At 53.4% G+C, this 23,343-nt stretch overlaps 9 protein-coding genes across 9 annotated transcripts; 4 read left to right on the top strand and 5 right to left on the bottom strand.

Annotated features, from left to right (window-relative positions):
• Positions 1-470: 470 nt before the first annotated feature.
• Positions 471-1,092, bottom strand: JN550_000685 (uncharacterized protein; the record flags this gene model as incomplete). The annotated part of the gene is made up of 2 exons (XM_049318639.1): positions 471-712; positions 771-1,092. 2 exons carry the CDS (start codon positions 1,090-1,092, stop codon positions 471-473), a joined length of 564 nt encoding a protein of 187 aa, XP_049177974.1.
• A 579-nt stretch (positions 1,093-1,671) lies between these two features.
• On the top strand, positions 1,672-8,582 carry JN550_000684 (uncharacterized protein; the record flags this gene model as incomplete). Its single annotated transcript, XM_049318628.1, has 3 exons — positions 1,672-2,285; positions 2,354-2,496; positions 2,551-8,582. 3 exons carry the CDS (start codon positions 1,672-1,674, stop codon positions 8,580-8,582), a joined length of 6,789 nt encoding a protein of 2,262 aa, XP_049177973.1.
• A 489-nt stretch (positions 8,583-9,071) lies between these two features.
• On the bottom strand, positions 9,072-9,724 carry JN550_000683 (uncharacterized protein; the record flags this gene model as incomplete). Its single annotated transcript, XM_049318617.1, has 3 exons — positions 9,072-9,133; positions 9,192-9,468; positions 9,524-9,724. The coding sequence occupies 3 exons, from the start codon at positions 9,722-9,724 to the stop codon at positions 9,072-9,074; spliced, it is 540 nt and encodes a 179-aa protein (XP_049177972.1).
• Positions 9,725-11,100: 1,376 nt separating this feature from the next.
• On the top strand, positions 11,101-11,994 carry JN550_000682 (uncharacterized protein; the record flags this gene model as incomplete). The annotated part of the gene is made up of 1 exon (XM_049318606.1): positions 11,101-11,994. The coding sequence occupies one exon, from the start codon at positions 11,101-11,103 to the stop codon at positions 11,992-11,994; it is 894 nt and encodes a 297-aa protein (XP_049177971.1).
• A 427-nt stretch (positions 11,995-12,421) lies between these two features.
• Positions 12,422-13,801, bottom strand: JN550_000681 (uncharacterized protein; the record flags this gene model as incomplete). The annotated part of the gene is made up of 4 exons (XM_049318595.1): positions 12,422-12,980; positions 13,039-13,421; positions 13,571-13,591; positions 13,649-13,801. 4 exons carry the CDS (start codon positions 13,799-13,801, stop codon positions 12,422-12,424), a joined length of 1,116 nt encoding a protein of 371 aa, XP_049177970.1.
• A 2,046-nt stretch (positions 13,802-15,847) lies between these two features.
• Positions 15,848-17,444, top strand: JN550_000680 (uncharacterized protein; the record flags this gene model as incomplete). Its single annotated transcript, XM_049318584.1, has 4 exons — positions 15,848-16,151; positions 16,218-16,721; positions 16,773-16,807; positions 16,866-17,444. 4 exons carry the CDS (start codon positions 15,848-15,850, stop codon positions 17,442-17,444), a joined length of 1,422 nt encoding a protein of 473 aa, XP_049177969.1.
• Positions 17,445-18,287: 843 nt separating this feature from the next.
• JN550_000679 (uncharacterized protein) lies at positions 18,288-19,109 on the top strand (the record flags this gene model as incomplete). The annotated part of the gene is made up of 1 exon (XM_049318573.1): positions 18,288-19,109. The coding sequence occupies one exon, from the start codon at positions 18,288-18,290 to the stop codon at positions 19,107-19,109; it is 822 nt and encodes a 273-aa protein (XP_049177968.1).
• Positions 19,110-19,591: 482 nt separating this feature from the next.
• Positions 19,592-20,838, bottom strand: JN550_000678 (uncharacterized protein; the record flags this gene model as incomplete). The annotated part of the gene is made up of 4 exons (XM_049318562.1): positions 19,592-20,260; positions 20,332-20,455; positions 20,526-20,575; positions 20,638-20,838. The coding sequence occupies 4 exons, from the start codon at positions 20,836-20,838 to the stop codon at positions 19,592-19,594; spliced, it is 1,044 nt and encodes a 347-aa protein (XP_049177967.1).
• A 1,097-nt stretch (positions 20,839-21,935) lies between these two features.
• JN550_000677 (uncharacterized protein) lies at positions 21,936-22,829 on the bottom strand (the record flags this gene model as incomplete). Its single annotated transcript, XM_049318551.1, has 5 exons — positions 21,936-22,049; positions 22,108-22,233; positions 22,290-22,388; positions 22,460-22,703; positions 22,798-22,829. 5 exons carry the CDS (start codon positions 22,827-22,829, stop codon positions 21,936-21,938), a joined length of 615 nt encoding a protein of 204 aa, XP_049177966.1.
• Between the last annotated feature and the right edge of the window lie 514 nt (positions 22,830-23,343).

Raw genomic sequence — 23,343 nt, 5'->3', positions numbered from 1 at the left:
GGCCTGCCGTTGCCATAGCATATACCCATCAGTTGTCTTCACATTGATAAGCGAGTTTGGCGTCAGGGTTGGGAACTACAACTACGTGTAACTAGGACTGGCCGCTGCGATTTGGGTGTGTTACTTTGAATGTCGCCTGGTTTTCCAAGGCGGAAGGCGTTTTGGGGTTCAGCAGATACTGGGTCTCTGGCCATAACTAACTTAGGCTGCGGTTATGAACGGTGTTTTTACCAGTTTTGGAAGATCTTCTTGACCCATCGGGTTCTATTCTGCATTTTGCTGGAAGTTTATACCCACCGCACTGGCTCAGATAAGTGGCTTTCGTCGCTCGGGTGTGTATTGTGCTCGCAGGAGAGCCCTTGGCCTTCCTCCACTGCGCAGGGTATACCCAAATTCCACACATGATATTGTACATTGTGAACTCAGGGCTCAACGGTAGATCGAGTGGCCCATCATGAGCTGGCAGACAGCTACCAGAACTTGTACCAACTCTTCTGGGCGGCTTCTTTGGCTTTCTCATTCGCCTCTGCCCTCCGCCGGGCGGCTTCCTCGGCCTTTGCCTTCTTCTCGGCTTGTTTACGGTCGATGATTTCCACGGCCCTCGCCATGGCCACCCGCTCCTGCGTCCTTGAGTATTGGCAGAATTCCCATTGAATAATGCTGCCGAGCAGGAATCCACCAGCAGCCCAATTGGCTGCCTTTGGCACGCGGGCTGTGAACGGAGACTGGTCAGTGCCAGGAGACCCAGTGGCGTCAGACACCCAACTCACCTCCAAACAGATAGCGACCGGCACCGATCAGGGCGCCGGCCCCAATGCCAGTGAGAAAGCCCTGGCGCGCACAGGGGATCTGATGGACCTTCAGCCAGTCGTCTGACTTGATCGTCTTGAGGCCGTCCGCTATCGTCGGCCGCTTGTTGTTCGGGGCCTCGGGGCTCGTCGGGGCGCTCGCGAGAGACCCGTCCCGGTCCTCGGGCTTGGAGCCGTGGAAGATCTCGTAGACCTGGGGCTTGTCGACGTGCTCGGGGGGTGCCGTGGCCCCCGGGGGCGGGCCCCGCGGCTGGGGCAGCGGTCTGCCGTCGTCGTTGGCCATTTTGCGCTGTGTGGTTGCGGTCCGGGTTCCCAACTCGCGATCTGAAAATGCCAATGCGGCCTGGAGCTATGACGCCTGAGACCCCCCAGCTGCAGTGCAGGACGCCGGGGCTATGCAGCAACCGGTGGCCGGCCACTCTAGCGCCCCGGGCGTCCCACGTTGGCGGGCGCGCCGCATTGAAAGTCCTCGCCAAAGCTGGAAGCGCGCAGGGGTAGGGGTACGCCTATACGCCCGTGGTTTGCCAATTAACGCGCTTGGCCGTAGTTCGCGTCTCGCACCGCTGCGACGCGTCTTCTGAAAGTGGGTAACCCGACGAGCCATGGCATTTTTGTATCTGAGCATAACACCCATCACCGCCTCGGACTCTGCCCCAAACTTCCGTGGACACTCTCAATTTGTGTTGTAGAGGCTTTTGCATTCGTCATTGGGAGTTCTCGTAGCATTTTCAGTCACCAATGACTCTCCTTTCCCGCCTCATGAGCATCTACATCTACACCCGGTAATTCATCCACCACCTGCCTCGACGAATCCCTCCCCACCTCGAACCGACACCGTGACTCAGGGTCACGGGCCGCCGCCATGCCCAACACACATCTGAATCGCAAGCCGACAAAGGGCTTTGCCCGCCGCGGCGGCAAGAGAGCCTTCCATGGCCAGCGCCCGCAGACCTTTGCGGCCACCTCGCGCGCCGAGGGCACCTCCGCCGACGAGAAGGCCGAGCGCGCCGCCCTCGCCCACAGCATCGACGAGTTCATGGGCTTCGCCCGCTACGAGTCCGGCCGCAAGAAGGAGGGCTGGCTCGTCAACGTCCAGCCGACAACCGTCGCCCTCTCGGAGTCGGACGGCGGCCGAGCCGCCCTGGACTGCTACTTCATCGAGGAGGACGGCCAGACCTTCAAGGCCACCGTCGAATATGAGCCCTACTTCCTGATTGCCGTGCGCAAGGGCAGGGAGAGCGAGGTCGAGGAGTGGGTAAAGAGAGTGCCCGGAGACGGTGTGGTCAAGCACGTGAAAAAGATCGACAAGGAAGACTTGAGCATGCCGAACCATCTGCTGGGATACAGGCGCACATTCATGGAACTCAGGTTTCGGAATGTGAACGACCTGATGGCATGTAGGAGGGATATCATGCCTATTGCGGAGAAGAACCGCAAGGCCATGGGCACGGTGGATGTTTATGCTGAGGTTGCCGCGTAAGTACTCGTGGTGGTGGGGCTATAGAAGGGGCAAATCTCTTGTGTCAATACTAACTATAGCCCAGTGCACAAGCAGGCTTCGACCTCTTTGATGATTCACGAGATGATGATAGACGACTGAATACTTCTTTTGCCGACGCGAGCGACTATGTTGTCGATATCAGGGAATACGACGTTCCCTACCATGTAAGAGTAATGATTGATATGAGTAAGTCCTTCGATAATCTCGGATCTCAACCATCGCTGACCGCCCGCCCTCCAGATATAAGAGTCGGAAAGTGGTATTACGTAGAGGCGAAACACGGAGTCACCACAATAATACTCAACGAAGAGCGTCTAGCACCAGCCGACCCGGTGGTTATGGCCTTCGATATCGAGACGACCAAGCTGCCCCTGAAATTCCCCGACGCTGCCATAGACCAGATTATGATGATTTCATACATGATCGACGGCCAGGGGTTTCTCATCACCAACAGGGAAATCGTCTCCGAAGACATCTCGGATTTCGAGTATACACCCAGGCCCGAGTACCCGGGACCGTTCATGATTTTCAACGAACCCGATGAAAAGGGCGTCATCGAACGCTTCTTCCTACACATCAAAGAAGCTCGCCCAACCGTCATCGCCACATACAACGGTGACTTCTTCGATTGGCCATTTGTTGAGGCCAGAGCCAGTGTCAACGGTATCGATATGTATCAAGAGATTGGCTGGAAGAAGGACAGTGAGGATATCTACAAGTGCACGTATGGAGTGCACATGGACTGCTTCGCGTGGGTCAACCGAGACTCCTATCTACCCCAGGGTAGTCGTGGCTTGAAGGCTGTCACTGTCGCCAAGCTTGGCTACGACCCCGATGAGCTCGACCCAGAACTCATGACGCCGTACGCTGCCGAGAGGCCACAGACACTGGCCGAGTACTCCGTGTCCGATGCCGTCGCGACCTACTATCTGTACATGAAGTACATTCACCCCTTCATCTTCTCGTTATGTACAATTTTGCCGCTGGGAGGCGATGACGTGCTGAGAAAGGGTACTGGTACTCTGTGCGAGATGCTGCTCATGGTGCAGGCTTACCAGCAGGAGATTGTCCTCCCCAACAAGCATGTCTCACCCAAGGAGTCCTTCTGGGATGGCCATCTTCTCGATGCGGAGACTTACGTCGGTGGGCATGTCGAAAGTATTGAGGCTGGCGTGTTCCGGGCTGATATTCCTGTCAACTTCGCGGTGGATCCCACTGCCATTGACGAACTGATCAATGACCTTGACGCAGCTTTGAAGTTCAGCATTGAGGTCGAAGAGAAGAAGTCCATCGACGATGTTGTGAACTACGACGAAGTTAGAGCACAGATCATTGACCGCCTGATGCAATTGAAGGAAACACCAAATCGGATGGAAAGACCTCTTATCTACCATTTGGATGTTGCGTCCATGTACCCAAATATCATGACGACGAACAGATTGCAGCCGGATTCCATGATTCAGGAGTCAGACTGCGCAGCTTGCGACTTCAATCGGCCAGGCAAGACCTGCGACAGGAGGATGCCTTGGGCATGGAGAGGTGAATATTTGCCTGCCAAGCGCGACGAGTACAACATGATTCGACACGCTTTGGAGAACGAGAAGTTTCCGGGGAAATGGCCCAAGTCCCCGATGCGAACGTTCCAGGAGTTGCCTGAGGATGAGCAAGCAGCGCTCATACGGAAGCGTCTGACTCTGTACAGTCAGAAGATCTACCACAAGATTCGAGACCAAACCACTATCGTCCGAGAGGCGATCATCTGCCAACGCGAGAACCCTTTCTACATCAACACGGTCAGAGATTTCCGAGACCGACGATACGATTACAAAGGCAAGGCCAAAGTTTGGAAGGGCAAGACTGAGAGCTTGAAATCCTCAGGCGCCGCCCAGGCTGAAGTCGATGGTGCCAAGAAGATGATTGTGCTGTTCGACTCACTGCAGCTCGCTCACAAGGTCATTCTCAACTCCTTCTATGGTTATGTCATGCGAAAGGGTTCGCGGTGGTACTCCATGGAAATGGCTGGTGTGACGTGCTTGACTGGCGCCACCATCATTCAACTGGCCAAGGAGCTCGTTGAGCGACTCGGCCGGCCGCTTGAGCTGGATACTGACGGTATCTGGTGCATGTTGCCTGCCACGTTCCCAGAGAACTTCGCCTTCAAGCTCAAGAACGGCAAGAAGCTCGCCATCTCTTACCCTTGTGTCATGTTGAACCATAAAGTCCACGCCAAGTTCACCAACCACCAGTACCAGACTCTCGTGGATCCGAAGTCGTTCAAGTACGAGACTCACAGCGACAACTCTATCTTCTTCGAAGTCGACGGTCCGTACAAGGCCATGGTCTTGCCAACGTCAAAGGAGGAGGACAAAAACTTGAAGAAGCGATATGCAGTCTTCAACGACGACGGAAGTTTGGCTGAACTGAAGGGTTTCGAGGTCAAGCGACGTGGTGAGCTTAAGCTCATTAAGATCTTCCAACAACAAATCTTCAAGTTCTTTCTCGAGGGAACTACACTAGCTGAATGCTACAGTGCTGTCGCCAAGGTCGCGAACAGATGGCTTGATGTTCTTGACAGCAAGGGTACCACTCTCGCCGATGAGGAGTTGATCGAGCTTATTTGCGAGAACCGAAGCATGTCCAAGACTCTGGAGGAGTATGGCAGTCAAAAATCGACGTCCATCACTACTGCCAAACGTCTCGCCGAGTTTTTGGGTGAGCAGATGGTCAAGGACAAGGGCTTGAACTGCAAGTATATCATCTGCGCAAAGCCACGCGGCGCACCTGTGACTGAGCGAGCCGTGCCGGTTGCGATCTTCTCCGCCGAACCCGAGATCAAGCGGAGATACTTGACAAAGTGGCTCAAGGAGGAGCCTTCCGACACTGACCCCCGTGCTCTCCTTGACTGGGGTTACTACCTTGAGCGTCTTGGCTCGGTCATCCAGAAGCTTATTACCATTCCTGCTGCGCTCCAAAAAGTTCGCAATCCCGTTCCACGGGTTCCCCATCCGGACTGGCTTCAACGGCGTATCAATATCAAGGACGACAAGATGAAGCAGAAGAAGATGACCGATATGTTCACCAAGGGTCCACTGGAGGACATCACGAACCTCAATGGCCCGAGGCTCGATGATCTTGAGGACTTTGGTGCCAAGCTTCTGAAGCCGAAGAGCACGACCGCCGCCATCACAGCTTCTCAGTCTGCTCCAACAGCACAGAAGCGCAAATCGCCCGAGCCTGAGAAGAGTGCAGACCCCTTTGCTGCTCTACCCAAAGAAATGCCAGATCCATCCGATGACTACCCGGCCTTCCTTGAGTATCAGAAGCAGAAGTGGAAGATCCAGAAAGCCGCAAGGATAAGGAGGCGTCATCTCTTTGGTGAACGCCGCGGCAACGTTGGCAGCAACATCCAACAGACCTTCCGCAACCAAGCCGAAGTCACATTCAGGAGTACATGGCAGCTCCTACAGCTTAGAACGACAGACAACCCTGGTATTGTCATGGCCTACGTTCTGATTGACGCAAAGATCCACGCGCTGAAGGTCAAGGTCCCACGAACGGTGTTCTTGAATCTCAAGGGCAAGGATCTTCCCGATATCGAGGTTGAAGGATGCGAGGCTGAACAAGTCAACCATACGCTACCTAATGGGCACTCGTCGACACATCTCTTCAAATTAACGGTTCCCGAGGATGTGTATTTCGCTGAAGCTGAGAAATTCTCTCAACTGTTCAACCACCCTAGCGTTGAGGGCGTATATGAAAAACAGGTTCCTCTCAACATCCGAGCAGTCCTGCAGCTTGGCAACCTGGCTACCATTGATGAGAACCAGCCAGGTGTGCTCGGCAAGGGCTTGGAGCAGGGCTTTGACCTGGGCAGTTTGATGCGACCATTGAAGCCCAAAGCCTACCTCGACACGAACCCACTAGCATACCTGTACATCTCACACATCACGGCCGGAGAAAGACAGATCTTTGGTATCTTCTCATCTGCTTCGGACCAAGCACATATTGTCATCCTACAGAAGACGAAGGATGCTAGTGCGGATCTTCCGAATGTTGGCAAAATCTATAATGAGCTGCTGACTAAGCGCATGGTAGACGGCGATGGCACCAATTGGCAAGATTGCTTCAGGTATCAGAGCTCCCTCGGTTTCAAGGTAACCCAAGTCACGACACGCAGGAAGGCGCACTTGGAGATCGGGGATCTCATCAAGAAACTTCGAAAGGACGAACTGAGGCCCTTGATGCTTGTCATCCAATCCTCGCAGCGGAATCAACTCGTCCACGAGGTTCCTGTTCTCGCAGACTTCCCCATCTTGCCGCTCAAATACGACCAAGCAGACAGTGCTCTCCCTCCACTGGGATGGCAGTCTGTGGTTGCCCGCCGTCTCGTCACTCACTACCTCAATTTGGGGTCTTGGGTCCTGCACCTGACAGCTTTGGCAAGATACGGCGATATCCCTCTTTGCAACCTTGAGCGGGACGATCCTCGCTTCCTCATCGACATCGCCTATGCCCGCAGGCTGCAGACCAACAACGTAGTCCTGTGGTGGTCCCCGGGCCCGCGGCCTGACCATGCCGGCTACGAACAGGATGATATCACCGGTCCTCTTGACACCGTATCCATGCCATCCGTTAATAACCCCGGCACATACGCATCCGTCTGCATAGACTTGGACGTTCGAAACCTTGCGATCAACACAATCCTCACCTCTTCGTTGATCAATGAACTGGAAGGTGCCGATTCGATATCCTTTAACCCAGCAGCTGACTCGTCTGGAGGAGATGATTCGGAGACACTGTACTCTGAGAATGCTTTCGCAAATGCTGGTGTGCTGGTACTTCGAGAAATGGTAAAGTCATGGTGGGCAGAAGCCTGCAAGGGCAGTCCCATGGCAGACATCCTGGTGCAACACCTTGTCCGATGGGTGGAGTCGCCAGACAGCTTCATGTACGACCGCGCCCTGCACTACTACGTCCAGATGATGTCGCGCAAAGCTCTTCTTCAGTTGATGGCGGATTTCCGCCGAGTTGGCTCCCAGGTCGTGTTTGCCAATTCCAACCGGCTGCTGCTTCAAACAACCAAGGCCGAAGTTGGGAACGCATATGCCTACAGTCAATACATTCTGAAGAGCATCAAGAGCAAACCTCTGTTCCATTTTATTGACCTCGACGTCAAAGAGTACTGGGACTATCTAGTATGGTACGATGAGTTCAACTACGGTGGCAAGGCGTGCCAGGAGGTCGTCGAGGCAGAGACACAAGCACTGGAAGTGGTGATGAACTGGCAGATGAAGATGTTCCTGCCAGTACGCCTCCAGGACACATTCCAGAACTGGGTCGTGGAGTTCATCCAGCTCATGCACGGGCTCAAGAAGGGACCCCTCAGCGCTGATCCCAATTCTACTCCTCGAGCCACCCAGCTGCCTATCACAAACGGAGAGGATGGGGAGACCGAGAGCATCATCCTTACCTCGGCCTTTGAGAAACCCTTGAAGAAGGAGATCAAGAGCTTACTCGCAACCCAAGCACGCGAGCTGTTGCACGCTGAACTGGCTTCCGACTGGTCGTTTCCAATCCTTCCCGGCGGCCAGTTGTCCGTGGCCACCAGCGGCTCCGGAAAATCAAGGAAGCCCTCTGCCATTTCGAACAAGAACGCTGTCCTTGAGCTCGTCAAGGCACTTATGCAGGTCCTCTCACTCGACAAGAACATCACGCTAGAAGCCCGCCTGCTGCGCAAGGAACTGCTGGCCATGTTTGAAGTCCGCGAGTTCTCCAAGGAAGCCGCCTTCGCCAACCCCTCGGCCTCTCTCAAGGTGCCGCAGTGGAGCTGTCCTGAGTGCACCCTGGCCCGCGACTGGGACATGTGCCGCGACGAGGCGCTCCTCCCAGACCTCGGGAGTGTCATGGCAGGGCTCCCCCCGGACGCGAGTCCGGACCAGGTGCAGGCCGAGCTGAAGCGGGCAGCGACCAACAAGCCCTGGAATTGCGCCTACTGCGAAGCCGAGTTCGACCGGCTGCGCATCGAAGAGAAGCTGCTTGGCGACGTTGAACGCGCCGTCGTCGAGTGGACCACCCAGGACGTTAAGTGCACGCGCTGCGGCGGCGTCAAGCTCAACGAGTTCGCCGAGCACTGCACGTGCTCGGGCGCCTGGGGCGAGAGCGTCAAGCGGGACGAGGTTGTTAAGCGCCTCACCATCTGCAGGGGAGTCGCCGAGTGGTTTGGCCTACGCATGCTGCTCGAGGCGGTCAATGATGTCTTGGGGAGTCTGTAGAGTGATAGATGGTTGGAGGGGGGAGAGTCAGGCGACTACACGGTAATGCATTGGGAGAAAAAGAAGAATGGTGTTTTTGGCGTTCGGTCTGGGTTTTGGTGACTCAGGTAGTTAGGGGTTTGGTTAAGGAGACGATAGGGGGTGGTTCTGGTTCATGACCCAGGATATCCATCACCTCGCCGCATAATAAATAAGAGACGTTCCATGCAATCTAGTCGCTGAGTCGGATTTTCCATTGGTATGATGACTACCTACGAACTGAACGAGTGAGTGTGTGAGAAACAGAAGCTATCCCCAAATAATCAAAGCAACCAACCGCCTCTTACCCTACCAGACTAGACCCATGCGAAACGAGTGGACGGGAGTTTCGTTGCCAATGGACTGGGAAACCGATATCGAGAAACGCCTCTTTGATAGAATTATCGACCGCGCGCCATACATTGCTTTCCGAGGGATCATTATTACCTCATGATCAATACCACACATTTCTTAGTGTCCCCCGTTCTGGCCTGATTGGGCAGTTTCATTGAAGTCAACTATGAATGGCGATTCTAAGACGCAACTTCTCTCAGCATTGCATGCACAGATATCGCCATAGGGGAAACTTACCATCTTTCGACTGCCGCCAAACTATTCTCCAGTTTTCGTAGGCCAGCGGGTCTTTTGCGGGGGAACACCAAACGGCAAACGCTTTGAACTGATCGTTCATTGGTACGGTCGTATCCTGCAAGTTCACTGGACAGACCCATAGCCACCAGTTCCTCCCGAGCGTGTCGGTGATGCCACGCTCAGAGACCACCTTGCCCAGCGCTGGGAGATGCAAGTCGCCACTCAGGCCGAAGATGAACTTGATGCGTCTGTAAAGCGACATTGCGTCGCAATCGTTCTGGGTCCTTGTCAGCTTGGACAGGTCGCCTGGTTGAAAGTCGGGATTGGAATACAAAATGTTCCTGTTCGCGCGGGATCTCTGGCACCTCATGCTCGGGAAGCCTTCTCAGTTCCAAGACATCGTTTGCGATCAGCAAGCCCGTCTCGTCTCTCGCAATCTGGATAAATATTTCTTGTAGGCGGGTGGCCGGTTGATAAACCCTGCCTTGTGTCGTGGGTTGCTCGTTCGCAGACGAGGTTGCGGTTGGTGCCATGATCGGGAAGATTGTCTATTCAGAATCTTCACAGAACTATCCCATGTACCTACGGCTATATCAAACTGTGCTTCAAGCTTCGCATTCTCATATGGCTTTCGCTAGTAACATCGTCGCCTTTGCCGCCGCATTGGCCCGCTTTCATATATACGTGGTGGGACGAGCGGTACTTTTTGGGAATTTAACGCTGTATGGTCTGAATGCATCGAAATAGCCCCATGTGACCGACCCTTGCGTTGCATTTCAATGTCAAATGTTGATCGAGTATCTCTCGTTGGTCGTACATCAATATGGAGTTTGCCCCTAGCAGGACATCGCGAAGGCTTTCTGCTCCGAAGTAGTTGTCTACATCAAATAACTCCCACCGCCGTGGAACCTTAAGCATCGTACACCTTGTAACTCGCGATTAGCAAACACCATTCCAGGAAGTACGACGCGACTTACGTGTTTGCTAATTGGCTTGTTCTGCCAACATTTCTTTGTTTCTCAGTTTCGTGAATCTTGGCAGAAGCCTCATTACTCATTGCCATCATCCCAGGTCGTGTCACCTTCACCCTTTGCCTGTTTCTTCGGTAATGAGCTGACTTTGATGAACATTTACGGCACGAGGGAGTGCCGCCCGTTCCTAGGAGACTCTTATGTCCAGAACGACATATTGATCATAGGAGATAATTGCCTCTATCCAGCTTTATCCACGAGTTTATGCTTAGACCTATTCTCACACCTGATCTCCACTGTATAGGCCGATGCCTAAGTCGGGGCTGATTCAGTTCTGCCCTGGTATTCAAATTGATGCTCACCTATTGCTACGATCGTCCGATACCTATATCATCCCAATGAATCCCGTCTTGTATGTTATTGCATATCACATATCCGTCTACACTCTCAATCAACGCCTCAACAATGACAGAGTCTGACCAGAGTTCATTACCGCCAGCGGTGCAGACAACGTACCCAACTAATCCCGCAGTGCAACTACCCGTGTAAAATGTGACATAGAAATCTAGGTATTTAGGAAAAGAGACAATCTGCATCTTAAGGTACCAGTGATCCATGCAAACTAGCCCGTTGATGGTGGCCTTCGTGGATAATTGTTGCACCCTTTAGGAATCGAAGGAGACTGCTGGAGTCTCAGAGTCTCAGAGTCTCATAAAACGCAAGCACCTCAGCTGAAGCTCTAACATATCGCTAGCCATGAACGCTCCACTTTGGCGCAAGTAGCGTGCCAAAATGTACACTATGGAATGGCTCTTGGCATTTCTGCCTACACTAAAGCGAAAATAGTTATGAGTACATAACTTATAGACAGCTGCCAACCCCCAAAGCCCCAGGTTCATTCATTCCTTTCCATGTATCCTGCACTCAGAGGGAAGATCATGCCTTCATTATGTTCACTTCCACCCGAACTCATCCGGGAGATTCTCTCTTACCTACCACTGCAAATCGTCGAGCAAGTTGCCTTGACGTTCACCCATCCAATCACAGAGATATCCATACCTATGATACAAGGCCGCTTGAAAGCCCGGCGGACATTGAAACGCCTTAGCGCACGATTTGGAGGCCTCAACTACGAACCGAAGGTTGATGGGGACTTTCTTGGCTCCCAAAAAGGACGTCGTTTACTCAATCTTTCTCCTCGAGACATAATAAAGACACGACCACCCGCTCAGTTGCCGGATCTGAGCTACCTCAATCTGTGTGGGGACTTAAGCTGGTTGAAACCCCTCGGTGAACGACTAGATGCAGAAGCTGAAGAGCCCCCTTCTATCGTTTTTGTTGGACCCGAATTTGAGGATATGGTTAAAAGCGCTCAACAAGCTGAGGTTGAACTTCCTCCAAGTTTTTTGGTATTCATACAGGATGCAGAGCTACGGCGACGCGTGCTGTCATCAAATGCAGCCTACTTCAGACTGGGTGAAGGCGGCTTGCACAAAGTCCCCGAGTCCTTAGACGGAGGCGCCGGGGGCTATATGATACGTATCCTGTCTGACCAGCAAGGGTGCTACTTTATTCACCTGTACCTGGAGCCAGGAAAAGATGGCGCCCACTGCCTTCTGCTCACGTATGATGATTACTACAGCAGATACGATACGGATGACGAGGACGAGAAAAATGTGGCCGATGACGATATGGAAGTCTCTCTCGTAGGTGTCGATTTTGAGGAATGGCTGGCGAACATGTACTATGAGGAGATGTTATGGTATGTTCTCCATGATCTTGGCGACTCCTGCGAAGAACTTGAGGCATATGTGAAGAATGTATTTTTGTAAACTTTCATATTACGGCATAGACGTCTCCCATCATTGATGCCACGCGCTGATCAGAGTCTTTCATGCTCGATTGTCTGAATTTGGCCTGAGCTTTGAAAACTACCTATACATCTGAGACTCTTCAACCCAATGATTCAGGCTACCGAGATGCTTTCGTATGAACTCCGCAATCATTTAGAGTAATGACGGCTTATTTCTCACAATTCCGGTCTTGTAAAAGTGGTTACGGGCCCGTGGGATTCTAGTGACTTATTTGAAGCCGCTGCAGACCCTACGACGTGGTGAAATCAACACTTATCAGTAGCAGAATGCTCTTGTCGCGGAACTTGGTGGCGTCAAATCAAACATCACGTGCTGATTCTTCTTAAAGTATGATATACACTAACACTTCATAGTGATAGTTGTATCTGCGATTGTATATATTCGTCTATATTCTGGTGTGACTATGTAACCCCTTTCGAGCCAAAAAGCACACTGGCACAGCCCTTAAATCAAGCTCGCCCAACGTCTCGCTTGACGGCTGAGTGCAAAGTCTTTCCTCACTTTCGTTCCGAACTTCTCGTGATATGTCCCAAACGTTGTTTCTTTTACTATTGTTGTCTGCAGGGTGCGTCATCGTTTCCCTTCTCTCCGACTTGAATTCGATAGCGCCTTCACCCTCGGCCATTTCACGCTCTTCATCACCCCTTCCCGTGAAAATTGTCAACCCGACAGAGGCTGAGCGCACAGCTTCGCGTCCTTTTGCCTTGTCGATGGCGCCGATTGTGGGAGGGGCGAAATCTTCGCGCCTTATTGTAGTGTCCCAGAGCCCGAATCTGCAAGCGACCAGCCGGAAAAGCGGCCACAACGTTGCAAGATTTCCAGCCGTAATCGCGAGCCCCTGTTCAATGGAAGACAAAATTGCGATGATCAAGGCGTCGTAAGTGAAGTCGGGAGACATGAGAGCAGTCAGGAAGCCATAGCGAATTGCGACCGCGATACTAGCTCTATGAATGCAAGTTAGCCATGTATTATAGAGTGTTTGTCATGGAAGAGAACACTAACACCCAGCCCAATCCCATAATTGGGATCAATGCGTACTTTGTTCGTCGGTCCATCTGTAGCCCTTTCATAAGGAATATCGGGAATATGGCGTAAGTCGCATCGGAGAAAAGAGATGACGAGCTGTACAGGTACATGAGAGCGACAATGACCTTTGTATTTATGCACCAGCCATCCTGGTTCTTGTTCCAGAAGAATGTCACAGGGGTGCATTGCGCCAGAGCGGCACCGAAGAAAATGAAGCCGAAGGCAACCGTGGTGCTCATAACGAGGTAGATGACCCAGAGGTGGACTCGCTTTACCGTAAGGCGCAAAAAGAAGATGCCGATTGATAACCGAGTGAAAACCATTGCGAAATCGTACCAAATGTAGCATAGCCACCAATACTGGTCGAATGTGAGCATATACAATCCATACGAGCTTGCTTGTATTATGATGTATGGATGGTCACCTTCAGTGTTATTGACAGATCGTGCTCAGACAACGTATCTTGATGGCGTCCGCCCCCGTGGTTAACACTTATTATACCACATACGACGTAGAGAAAGTACATAGCCTAGAAAGCAACCAATTAGCTCAAATTTTCTGCAGTCGATATTTGTGGCATTTTTACCACTGCTGGCATCATGAGCCAGTCATCCGCCCCAAAGGCGCGGACAACGGCCAGACGTGTATAGCATCGCAAAAGAGTTGAAACAATGGCTAGGGACACAAATACGACGTCGACCACTTTCAGAATCGGAGCCCCATTCTCCTCCAAGCTCATCATACAGTCTTTCTCGTCGATGTATCGTCGGGCTTATGATCTTTCGTTATCGCCATGTAGTCTCCATTCAGAGGAAAGGCGACTCAGTGTGACCAGGCAAAGAATGATCATAGACAACCAACACCCGGGCTGCCGGGGGTTTGGGCACATTATCTACGCACAATACTACCTACCCCACAAGAGTAGGTCTTGCGCTACTGATGCATCTCTGGCACACCACTGGCCGTTAGACCAACGATTCTCTCTCAAAGCCATTGCGCTCGGTCCGGCGCCCTCGCATTTCGTTGAACGCTTTCGGCATCTGGTCCGGCGTGTGGGGCTTGCGATAGGCCGATTAAGCCAAGAGGTGGCTTGCCGAGCGCCGAAAGCATAGTAGCCATACGCGGCTAGGGCCCCTGTCGTGTTTTCCTCCAGCTGGACTCCATACTGTGGTGTTGGGTAAGGAGAGTTAGAATGCCTATTCTGGGAGCGAGTCCCGCTCGCGTCAACGATAAGTTCGGATTCATGCGAGGGGGCTTTCTATCCATGTGAATGACAGAGTAGGTGGCGGAGTCGGAGAGTGAATGATTGGCTTCGTGCACTGGTAGGAGCAAGCGAGTATCGTTGTTGATTTCCACAATGCGCGACTGTCAGAGATCGGCGACATGGATCCTGTCATGTCACCAATCCCCATTGTCTCGCGCACATGGATCGCCTAAGCTGGATATCAAGTTTCCGCTCCAAGCGCGACCGACAGGGGTAGGTATACCATGAAAGGCCCCAAGTCTGTCAGACACCTGGCGGTCCGTGCTCTCGTCATCTACCAAGTTGGCTCTTTGACTCAATTATGTGACAAGGAAATGATGTATTGCAGATGCGACTATTTCGCGCCTTGCAAAGCCCACGTAAGTGCGTACTCAGGAGTACACCGTTGGTGAGTTTGAGGTTATCACTTAATCAAAAGGCGGACCGGTGGCTGTATGTCTAAACGGCAGTGCCCAAGGTTGGAAGAGCCGGGATCATCCATCTCGGCAGAACATTGCGTATGATTAAATCACTAATTTAGTCGAGTGGTTACTGGTTGGGAAGTACCTGTCTTCCTTGGTAGATTGCACAGGCGCATGTGGTCGCTATGATGTATTCAGCCAAGCTTCCGAGTTTCATAAGATGTGATCTCTGGTCTGCTTATTTAAGCATAAAGCACATGCGTCTTAGGGTTGAGGCTGCTTTAGAATGATGCCCAAAGAACATGATGCCCAAAGAGCAAGGAAATGAGAAATGATATCATTGGCATTTCTATGGTGGAGTGGGCTAGACCTCGATTCTGCATCGCTGACAAGGCCGATGATGTATTTAGCGCAGACCCAGCTGACCTCTGGAATCCGCTCTCAATCAAAATACTTCCTAAGTCATTGCCTTTGGTAAGAATGCCTTCTACGTATTTAATGATCATTAAGTCGCCCGTCGATAACGTACCGGCGCGGCTGCACCGGGAGTTCCGAAGTGCCTAACCAGTCCCATTCATGAGGGACAGATTTTCCGTTGTTACCGGTAATTGGGTGTTTATAGCATATGAGAGTGCTAGTGTGAACTCAGAAAGCCAGGGGGATTTACAATAGACAGGTACCATCGAACCAGTTCATTGAAATCCTGGAGACTGGGGGCACTTCGCAACAAACAGGTTGCAACTAGGTGCCAAGTTGTTGCAGAGCATGACAAATGAAATCTGCTGTGTATTACTGTTTTGGGAGCATTTATGCGACCATGGCCCCGATTCAGTGAGAGACGCTATGAAATTTGCCTGCTTTGGGGTATTAGATGCCTGGTTTGTTCCATGCGTTGCCAAAGAGATCCGGCACCCCAGGTTACCAAGAATGTCTGTCTCATCGAGAGTCGAGACATTATTGAAACAAGGCATTATGTTTCTGCTAGACGAGGCATCGTAATTTGACTGGAGTATAAAAGCATGCACATTTCCTGTTGATTTCCAGTCCGAACCGATTACAACATTCCACATGTTCGCTACGTGGAAGAAGATTCAACTCTCTCACGATCATACAGACCAAGATGGATGCGATCACCGACAAGTACATCTGCAGCTTCTGGCGGGATTCCATCCGTGTGCTCAGTCCGCTCGCTGCCAACTCCAGGTGGACTGCTCCCAAATTGGCGGCCTATAAACTCGACGATGACACAATTGATTTCTTCGGTCTCAAAATCAAGTTTCACCGTACCATTCGCGTGCGGGACAACGAATACACCACTCAACCCCCACCTGATCTGGGTACTTTTCCCCTCTACAAGGCCCGCGATTATCCAAATACGCTCCCCGATGAATTCTCCAAAGGAGGTGCTCTTCTGCCAATGCACCGTAAGTCCATTCAGTGCACCAAAAAAAAAAAATTACTAGCTGATGAATGAATGGATGGAATCTCAGAGAAAGAGGCTATGTGGATGTCGTTCACTGCAAACATGCCATTCATGATCAAAGTCTACGCTGGTGGCGTGAACGTTGTTTCCGGAGAACACCGAGCCGAGGACTTGGACACGATAGTTCGCCGCTTGAAGCTTCATCTCGGTGGTCAGAATATCCAAGACTACGTTGTTGCTGCGAAACAGCTTTGGCTTGATAGGTTTGCTACCTCGCCCGCAGTGGTAAAGCAGCTCGTCACGATGCCCATAGGCACTGATTATAGTGTTGAAACCCAGCTTACAGGCCATGACGCCGGGGGCGGGCTACAGATAGAGGTGACTCCGATCAAGATGCCGACGCCCTTTGGAGATTTCAAGGTCTTCATCAACTGTCTTACAGGGAACAGGATGACCATTCCATGCTCTCCTAATGACTCGGTCCTCCAGATCATGAATGCTATATATGTGCTTCAAAAGCTCCCTATCAGCCACCAGAGCCTGATTTACGGCGGAAGATATATGCAGCGAGGTAGGCGTGCCAAGAACGATCTCGCGTAGTAGGTGCTGACGAATGTTATAGACCGCACTCTGGCTGACTACAATGTAGATGGTTTTGTAAGGCTGCGTGGTATGATGCTCTGTTCATTGTTCCAGGCGCGCTGACAAACTCCAGGATTCAATACTTCAATTGATACCCCGATCGCTCGGCGACCGCACCCTTATGCAAGAAGCCAACCAAATGGGACACATATCTGGTGGAGAAACCAAGCAGGTCATCTGCAAGGACACCTTGGGCCCTGACCAGTGGGATCGAGATGCAACTATGGCCATCCCAGTCCACATACTTAACAGTCAAGGCTTTCATCGTGTTACAAGCCGCGCACCACCTCCATGTCCCATCACGGCGTCAGACTATGCTAAGGCAGGTCTTCCTTGCTTTGACATGCACGAGGAGACAACTGATATCTCTGGAAACTTCAACGACGTCAAGAGCGCCAATGAGATAGAGCAGGAACAGGGCATCACCGGTGAACCAAAGCCGGCAGTCACACCAAACCTTGTCAGGACTGGCGAGTATGGTTATGCGATCGACATCGCTAGGAAGGTCCATGACGGCGATGGCCTGATCAATCCTGCTGGCCCATTCCGCAAGTTTCGATCCCTGAATGATCTTTATCAAGAGCTGCGTGGCCTAAAGCTGGAGGATGTCAAGCCGGAGCCCAGTGGCCATGGCAGTGTTGAGGACGAGTGAGATATTGGCTGGAAATTGGCAGGTCTCCTGAACAACCGAGAGGACATGTTACATGAGTGGATGGGGCATTGTTCCCGCCTTCTGAGCGGGCAGGCGTTTAGTCTTACGAAGAGTAGTTGATGCTGCCTTCCAGGTTGAGACTTTAGGTTAGGAGCCCATTGTAATATCGGGTCCTGCTATTGCACAGCACCCCGGCTTGTACAGAATGAACCAAATACATAGGCAGCCTGCTAGGACATGAATAATCCGGTTCGTCTACATACTCCTGATCGAGTTAGCTCCTACTATCCATCACGAAGTAATGCTTGACTGTAATGATTGGATGGTGGCCGTGAGAACCCAATGTGTTGACCAAGAAATAGCAGTGATGGATTCACACTTCTTGCAATATCTACATAGTTAAAGGGAAGAACCAGGGATTTGACCAAATTGCAGGTCTCCCACCGATGGGGTTGTCTCATCCGTGCTTGGATGTGGTAGTGAAGTCCTACGGTTGACATCGCGATAATTAAACACCGATCATGCTTGAATCAAAGACAGGTATCGAGGGAGGGCAACATGTAAGTGTGGTAGTACCTAGGTATGTAGTTTACAAGACAAGCCTGACAAGTGCTACAGAAAGCTGCAGCCCAGCATCATAGATCCCTGCCGGAGACCCCTGGCGCTACAGAATCCTGGGACCCCGCAGCCCGCATAGTTGGTTGGCAACCGATAAGCGATAAGACACGACCAGAAGTAAACATCAGGACAATCACCTCGCAGCGAAGTCAAAGGCGCGCCTAGAAGCCACACGGAGTCTTGAAACACCGTCCCAATCCATCGCGGCGGATACGGAATCGGACCATGGACACAGCCGTGTCGGCGCACCAGCGCAAGATCGAGCTCCAGTCCCCCGAGGACCTGACCTACCTGCTGGCCAACGTGCGGCGCGCCGCCGCCGAACACATCAACGAGGCGTTCCCGCCGGTCGAAGGCGCACAAGGGGAGGATGAGCTGCGGACGCGAATAGAAGAGCTCGTGAACGAGGTACGCGGGTTCCCTCCTTCTCCATCCATTCATCCATCCCTCTATTTCCCAGACCCAGACACCCAAAACCTACACGCAAGGGGACGCGAAGAGCATGTTCTGACCCCAGCCGCGCCCCGCGCACAACAGTACATCACCAAGACCTTCACGCTCGCCTCGCCGAACCTGAGCGTCAACGGCATGCCGCTGGACGACCTGTCGCTCCTCTCGCCCGACTACGCGGGCTCGTCGCGCGACCCGCTCGAGCCCGAGGTCGTGTACGCGCCGTTCGACGGGCGGGCGCGCACGCGGGTCGAGGAGCTGACGCGCGAGGAGGAGGACCTGCTGCGCGACATAGCGGCGCTGAAGAAGAGCGTGCCCGGCGCCGCGGCGGGCGCGTGGGCCGAGGCCGCGCGCTCCGGCCTGCGCGCCGACGAGGAGGCGCTCGCCGCCGCCCGCGACCGCGGCGCCCGGGCGGCCGAGGGTGTCGACGGCGGCGGCGGCGTCAAGATCGTCGATCTCGAGCGCCAGGAGGACGTCGAGCGCGGCTATGCCAGGGCCGTCGCCGGGCTCGCGCGCATGAAGAAGGACATGCCGGCCGTGGTGGCGCGCATGGAGCGGGCCAGGGGGGCGGGGAGCTATGTCGTGACGGAGAAGTGAGGTGTTTCCATGGGGGATTCGCTACTGGTTTCGTCTCTCGGTTGGGGGATCATGGGATTGTATGAGGCGTCATGGTTGGCGTTGAGGTCTTTTGGTTTGGTTTTCTAAGGGGTTTGCGACCTTAACGTTTTGGACGATACCAGGAAACCTGCATGGATGAGCATGCAGGAGTCATTGCCGACGCGGGCTGTTACTGGATTGGAACATATCCAAGCAGGACGGATGTCTAATCAGATGCGATTGACCGTTGAGTGTACTATATATTCTAGGAACTTCAGGTCCACCAGTGTAGTATATCGAGGGAAACAGCGCCCACTTAGATGCGCTTCTCATTGCTACGCCAAGATGCTTTTGCTTGTATTTCTCAACCCGCCACCGCCGCCAACTCCATACGTACTCCATCGACTCAATCCATAACACCAAACTCTGCACCAAATTACGTCTTCTTCGCAGCGTTTTCCTGCGCGGTCTATATCATTGCCTTACGAGGCAGGAGCGGTAGCCGGGGCAGCGGCACCCTCAGCAGCATCCGTCACGGGGACCTCCTTAGTACCCTCCGGGACGGCGGTGTCCTTGCCAGGCTCGTTGACCACAGTCTCGGCAGGCTTGGCGGCCTTCTCCCACTTGGCGGGGCGAGCCCACTCAGCGTCCTGCCACGGGCCGGCGTTGCTCAGAGCGCAGCCGCCGGGGCACTCGCAGGTACCGCCGATGGCCTTGGGGAGGTTCTCAGCGGGGACCTGAGCAAGAAGCTCCTTCTGGTATCCGGAGCCGAGAACGTGGATCTTCTCGACGGTGACGGGGTCGAGCCAGCCCTTGACGGCGTTCCACACACCACCGAAGCCCCAGGGGGCGTTGATCAGGTACATCTTGCCGAGGCGCTCGGGGTAGTAGTTCTGCGACATGGCCGAGGCCTGCTTGACGTACGAGTAGACTTGGGGGACCTTGGTGATACCGACGCCCTTGAGGTCCATGATGGTGCAGCAGGTCTCGAGGAGCTGGCCGGCCTTGCGCGAGGCGGCGGGCAGACGAGGGTCGGCGAGGCGCTCGTACTCGACAGCGAGGTTGGTCAACATGCGCTCGGCGGTGGTGATCTTGTACATGGAGGTCAAGTCAATGCCTCCCATCTGCTCAATGTACACTGGACGGCCGTCCTGTTGTGTTGTTCCGTTAGCTTGCGATGCACGAACCATTCAGTACCCCTTTCCACGGGAATATAATGTACCTTGTCCGTCTTGTGGTAGTACTGAGGGTAGTACTTGAAGAGAGCCTCCTTCTCGGGGTACTCCCAGGTGGGCACGGTCTCATCGAGCTTGGTGTCGGCACGCCACTTCTCGCAGTCGACGAACCTGGTCATTGTTTAGCTGGGGTGCACCCAAGTCCAGTATACCCCATGGTGGGTGGCATGGCGGTCCTTACATCTTCTTGGACAAGTTGACATCGAACTTCCGTGCGCGCAAGAAACGTAGCTGGTGGACATCGTTAGGAGAATGGTGCGCATGGCCTCGGCGGTGCAAGCACGGGGTCATACCAGAGTCAGAGTGTCCAGACGTTGCGTGAAGCCCTCCTGCTCCAGCAGCAGACGGAGCTGGTGGACCTGGGCAACTTGCTGCTCGGTCAAGTGGCCCGGGTGGCCGCTGGCGGCCTCGGGGGCGGTGGTCGGGAAGTCATAGTCGTCGTACTTGGGATCCAAGTCCATGGTGGGCTTGTCTGTTGCTGGTGCTGCGGCCATGGCGGTCTAGGGAGTGTGGCGGTGGTTTGAGTTGAGGTTGAGGTTGAGGATGAGGTTGTAGGGGTTGAGAGGGTGCGGTGTGTAGGTGGGGCTGCTTTGGGGGAAGACGGAGGTCAACGTCTCAGTCTGTCCTTGCGCCGGTAAGGATATGCTCTCAGGTGCGCCCGCTGGTGTGATGCCGAGTCAAGACTGCGGAGGTGTCAACTTGAGAGAGGGTATTTCCAAGGTTGTTTGGTTTGTAGCTGGCGAGCTCGCTAGATTTTAGTCTAGGGGGCCAACGGTCAACGGAATGTTTATCAGGAGTGCGAGTCCGTCGTCATCGGGGGACAGGGGCCCAGAGGCCCTACAGCAGAAAAACGAGGGACCGCCCCCGTGGGCTCAGGGCGGTTAGGGGGGCGGCCTGGGGGCCCGTCGGTGGCCTCAGAGGCTATCAGTGCTGCTCTGTGCGCGCCAAATTATCGGGTTTACGTAACGCAGGGGTCCCGGTCGAGATCCAGTCTAGACTCCAGCGGGACCCCGCCATCCCCCAGTTCTCCGTCTTTATCCTGGGTCGAGTCAACATTCTTCATATTCCACATTCCAGGTTGTTGCAGAGTCGGCATGATCCATGTTGTCCGCTGCCTCACAGGGTTGGACAATCGTACCGGCGTCAACAGTTCACGTGTTGGGCGGTTGACATGTCCGAAGAAATCCACGATAGTACTTTCATCAGAATACTCTGGCCCAGTATGAGACGGGGCGCCAATCCTCACCACCAGTCAATTTCGTCTAGTGGCCCCAAGCACTATCTGACGTCAGGGTCAATATGTAATCATCTCCCCAAGTACACCTTTTTCCAACGTGTCCTGTCAGGTCAGCGAGCGAGAGAGAGCTCTGCAGCTGGCTATCTGAAATGTGCATATTACAATTTCAGCCGAAAGACCTCGACGTCAGTGTGCTGTGTATCATCCAAACGATGCCAACCGCCGGTACTCGAGGCACGTACCACACTCAGGTACATTAATTTCCACTCCTCCACGGGATAGTGGGTATCATTCAATGTCTCTATACGAACCTACAAGATTGCCATCATCTGCCTCACACAATCTCCGGGATTCTCAGCCCGGCTGGCTCTTGCCGCTGTCTTTCCCTTTGCTCTCCTCGTCTGCCTTCTCTTTCCGCTTCTGGACAACGTCCCAGTTATACACTCTTGCGATGGCGACCTCCATTGTCTGTCGGATGTTAGCAAACTCTGCGTGCCTGCTGCTTAGCACACAAGGGGCCGCATACCGTGATCTGTTCTCGCAGGAAATCCAAATCCTCCTGGCAGTTCGCCCAGCTTTGCTTCGCGGCCGACAGCTTGGTCTCGAGCAGAGTCTCTGCCTCATCGATCGGGTATGATAACATAACGTTTGCCTGTGATGTCCTTTAGTCATCTGATTTCTGCAGCCCAAAGCAGCATCTGCACATACTCCGAGCCACAAGTAAACTTCGTCGGTTGGAGGGACCGATGCCTTGGCGTAGAGCGTCTCGTTGAGCTCGAATGTTGTCTCAATGGGGTCGGATTCCTCCTGCAACATGATCCCGTCAGTCCTGCGTTTTGTTCTTCATGACGAACGCCCATGGCCCAGCTCCCACATACCGTCCTAGTCTTCAGGAACCGCACGGTCTCGAGCGTCTTCTTGATGTCGGGCATCTTGTCGTCCAGACCCGCGACCCGCCGTTGCAGGTTCAGCTCCATGAACTGGTATTTCGAGATCATCTCCTGGAACTTGCGCAGCGTGCCCTCGACCTCCTCGCGCGACGTGACGTAGTCCTCCACATTGTCGACAAACGGCGCATATGGGATTCCTCGGGGGTTCGTGGCTCCGGCTTCTTTGCCGCTGCTGCAGGTAGACCGAAGACGGCATGTCAGTTACTGTCTGCCCAGCCCCTGTCTCGGGGCACAAGAAGCCCCTCGCTGTGCACGCGCACACGTACCTGGGTGCAGCTTCCTTCCCTTGCGCAGACATGGTGAGCAAGTATCACTGCGTCATTCACCTCATCGCAGGTGCTCGTAAATAAACCAGGGTTGTCTGAGCCTGGGTAGCGACGATGCGGGCTGCAAACACGGAATTCGTCTCTGCGCTGGAGCTCAAGCAAAGCGGCGGCACCTAAAATTGTTATGCAGATAGAGGGGCAAGGCAAGACAAGGCTAAGGGCCAGGCGGTCAGAGCTTCTCCCCGTCGGTGAAGGTGGGGTGCTCTCGGCGCCTCACCGAGTGGACTGACTATCCAAGCAAGCAAGGGCCGACATTCTGCACTGGTTTTCTACAGCAACCTACGGAATACATGTGACACGATCGTGGTAGCTGCACTCTCTGGTACTTTCATAAATACTGCCTTGTTATATGTTCCAGCCGATTTATACGTGTGTGGAAGTGCTACAATTATCTTCATGAACTAGCGGCGCTTGCCCAAGTTTTAAACGGTTTCAACCCACATGCTGATGTGATTGATGCATTTATTATACCCAGAAAGCTGGGAG

This window comes from Neoarthrinium moseri (assembly GCF_022829205.1).
Source record: "Neoarthrinium moseri strain CBS 164.80 chromosome Unknown scaffold1_Wmoseri_CBS_16480, whole genome shotgun sequence".
Taxonomy (NCBI): domain Eukaryota; kingdom Fungi; phylum Ascomycota; class Sordariomycetes; order Amphisphaeriales; family Apiosporaceae; genus Neoarthrinium; species Neoarthrinium moseri.
The sequence above is the reverse complement of the archived record's forward strand: the minus strand, read 5'-3'. Positions and strand labels throughout refer to the sequence as shown.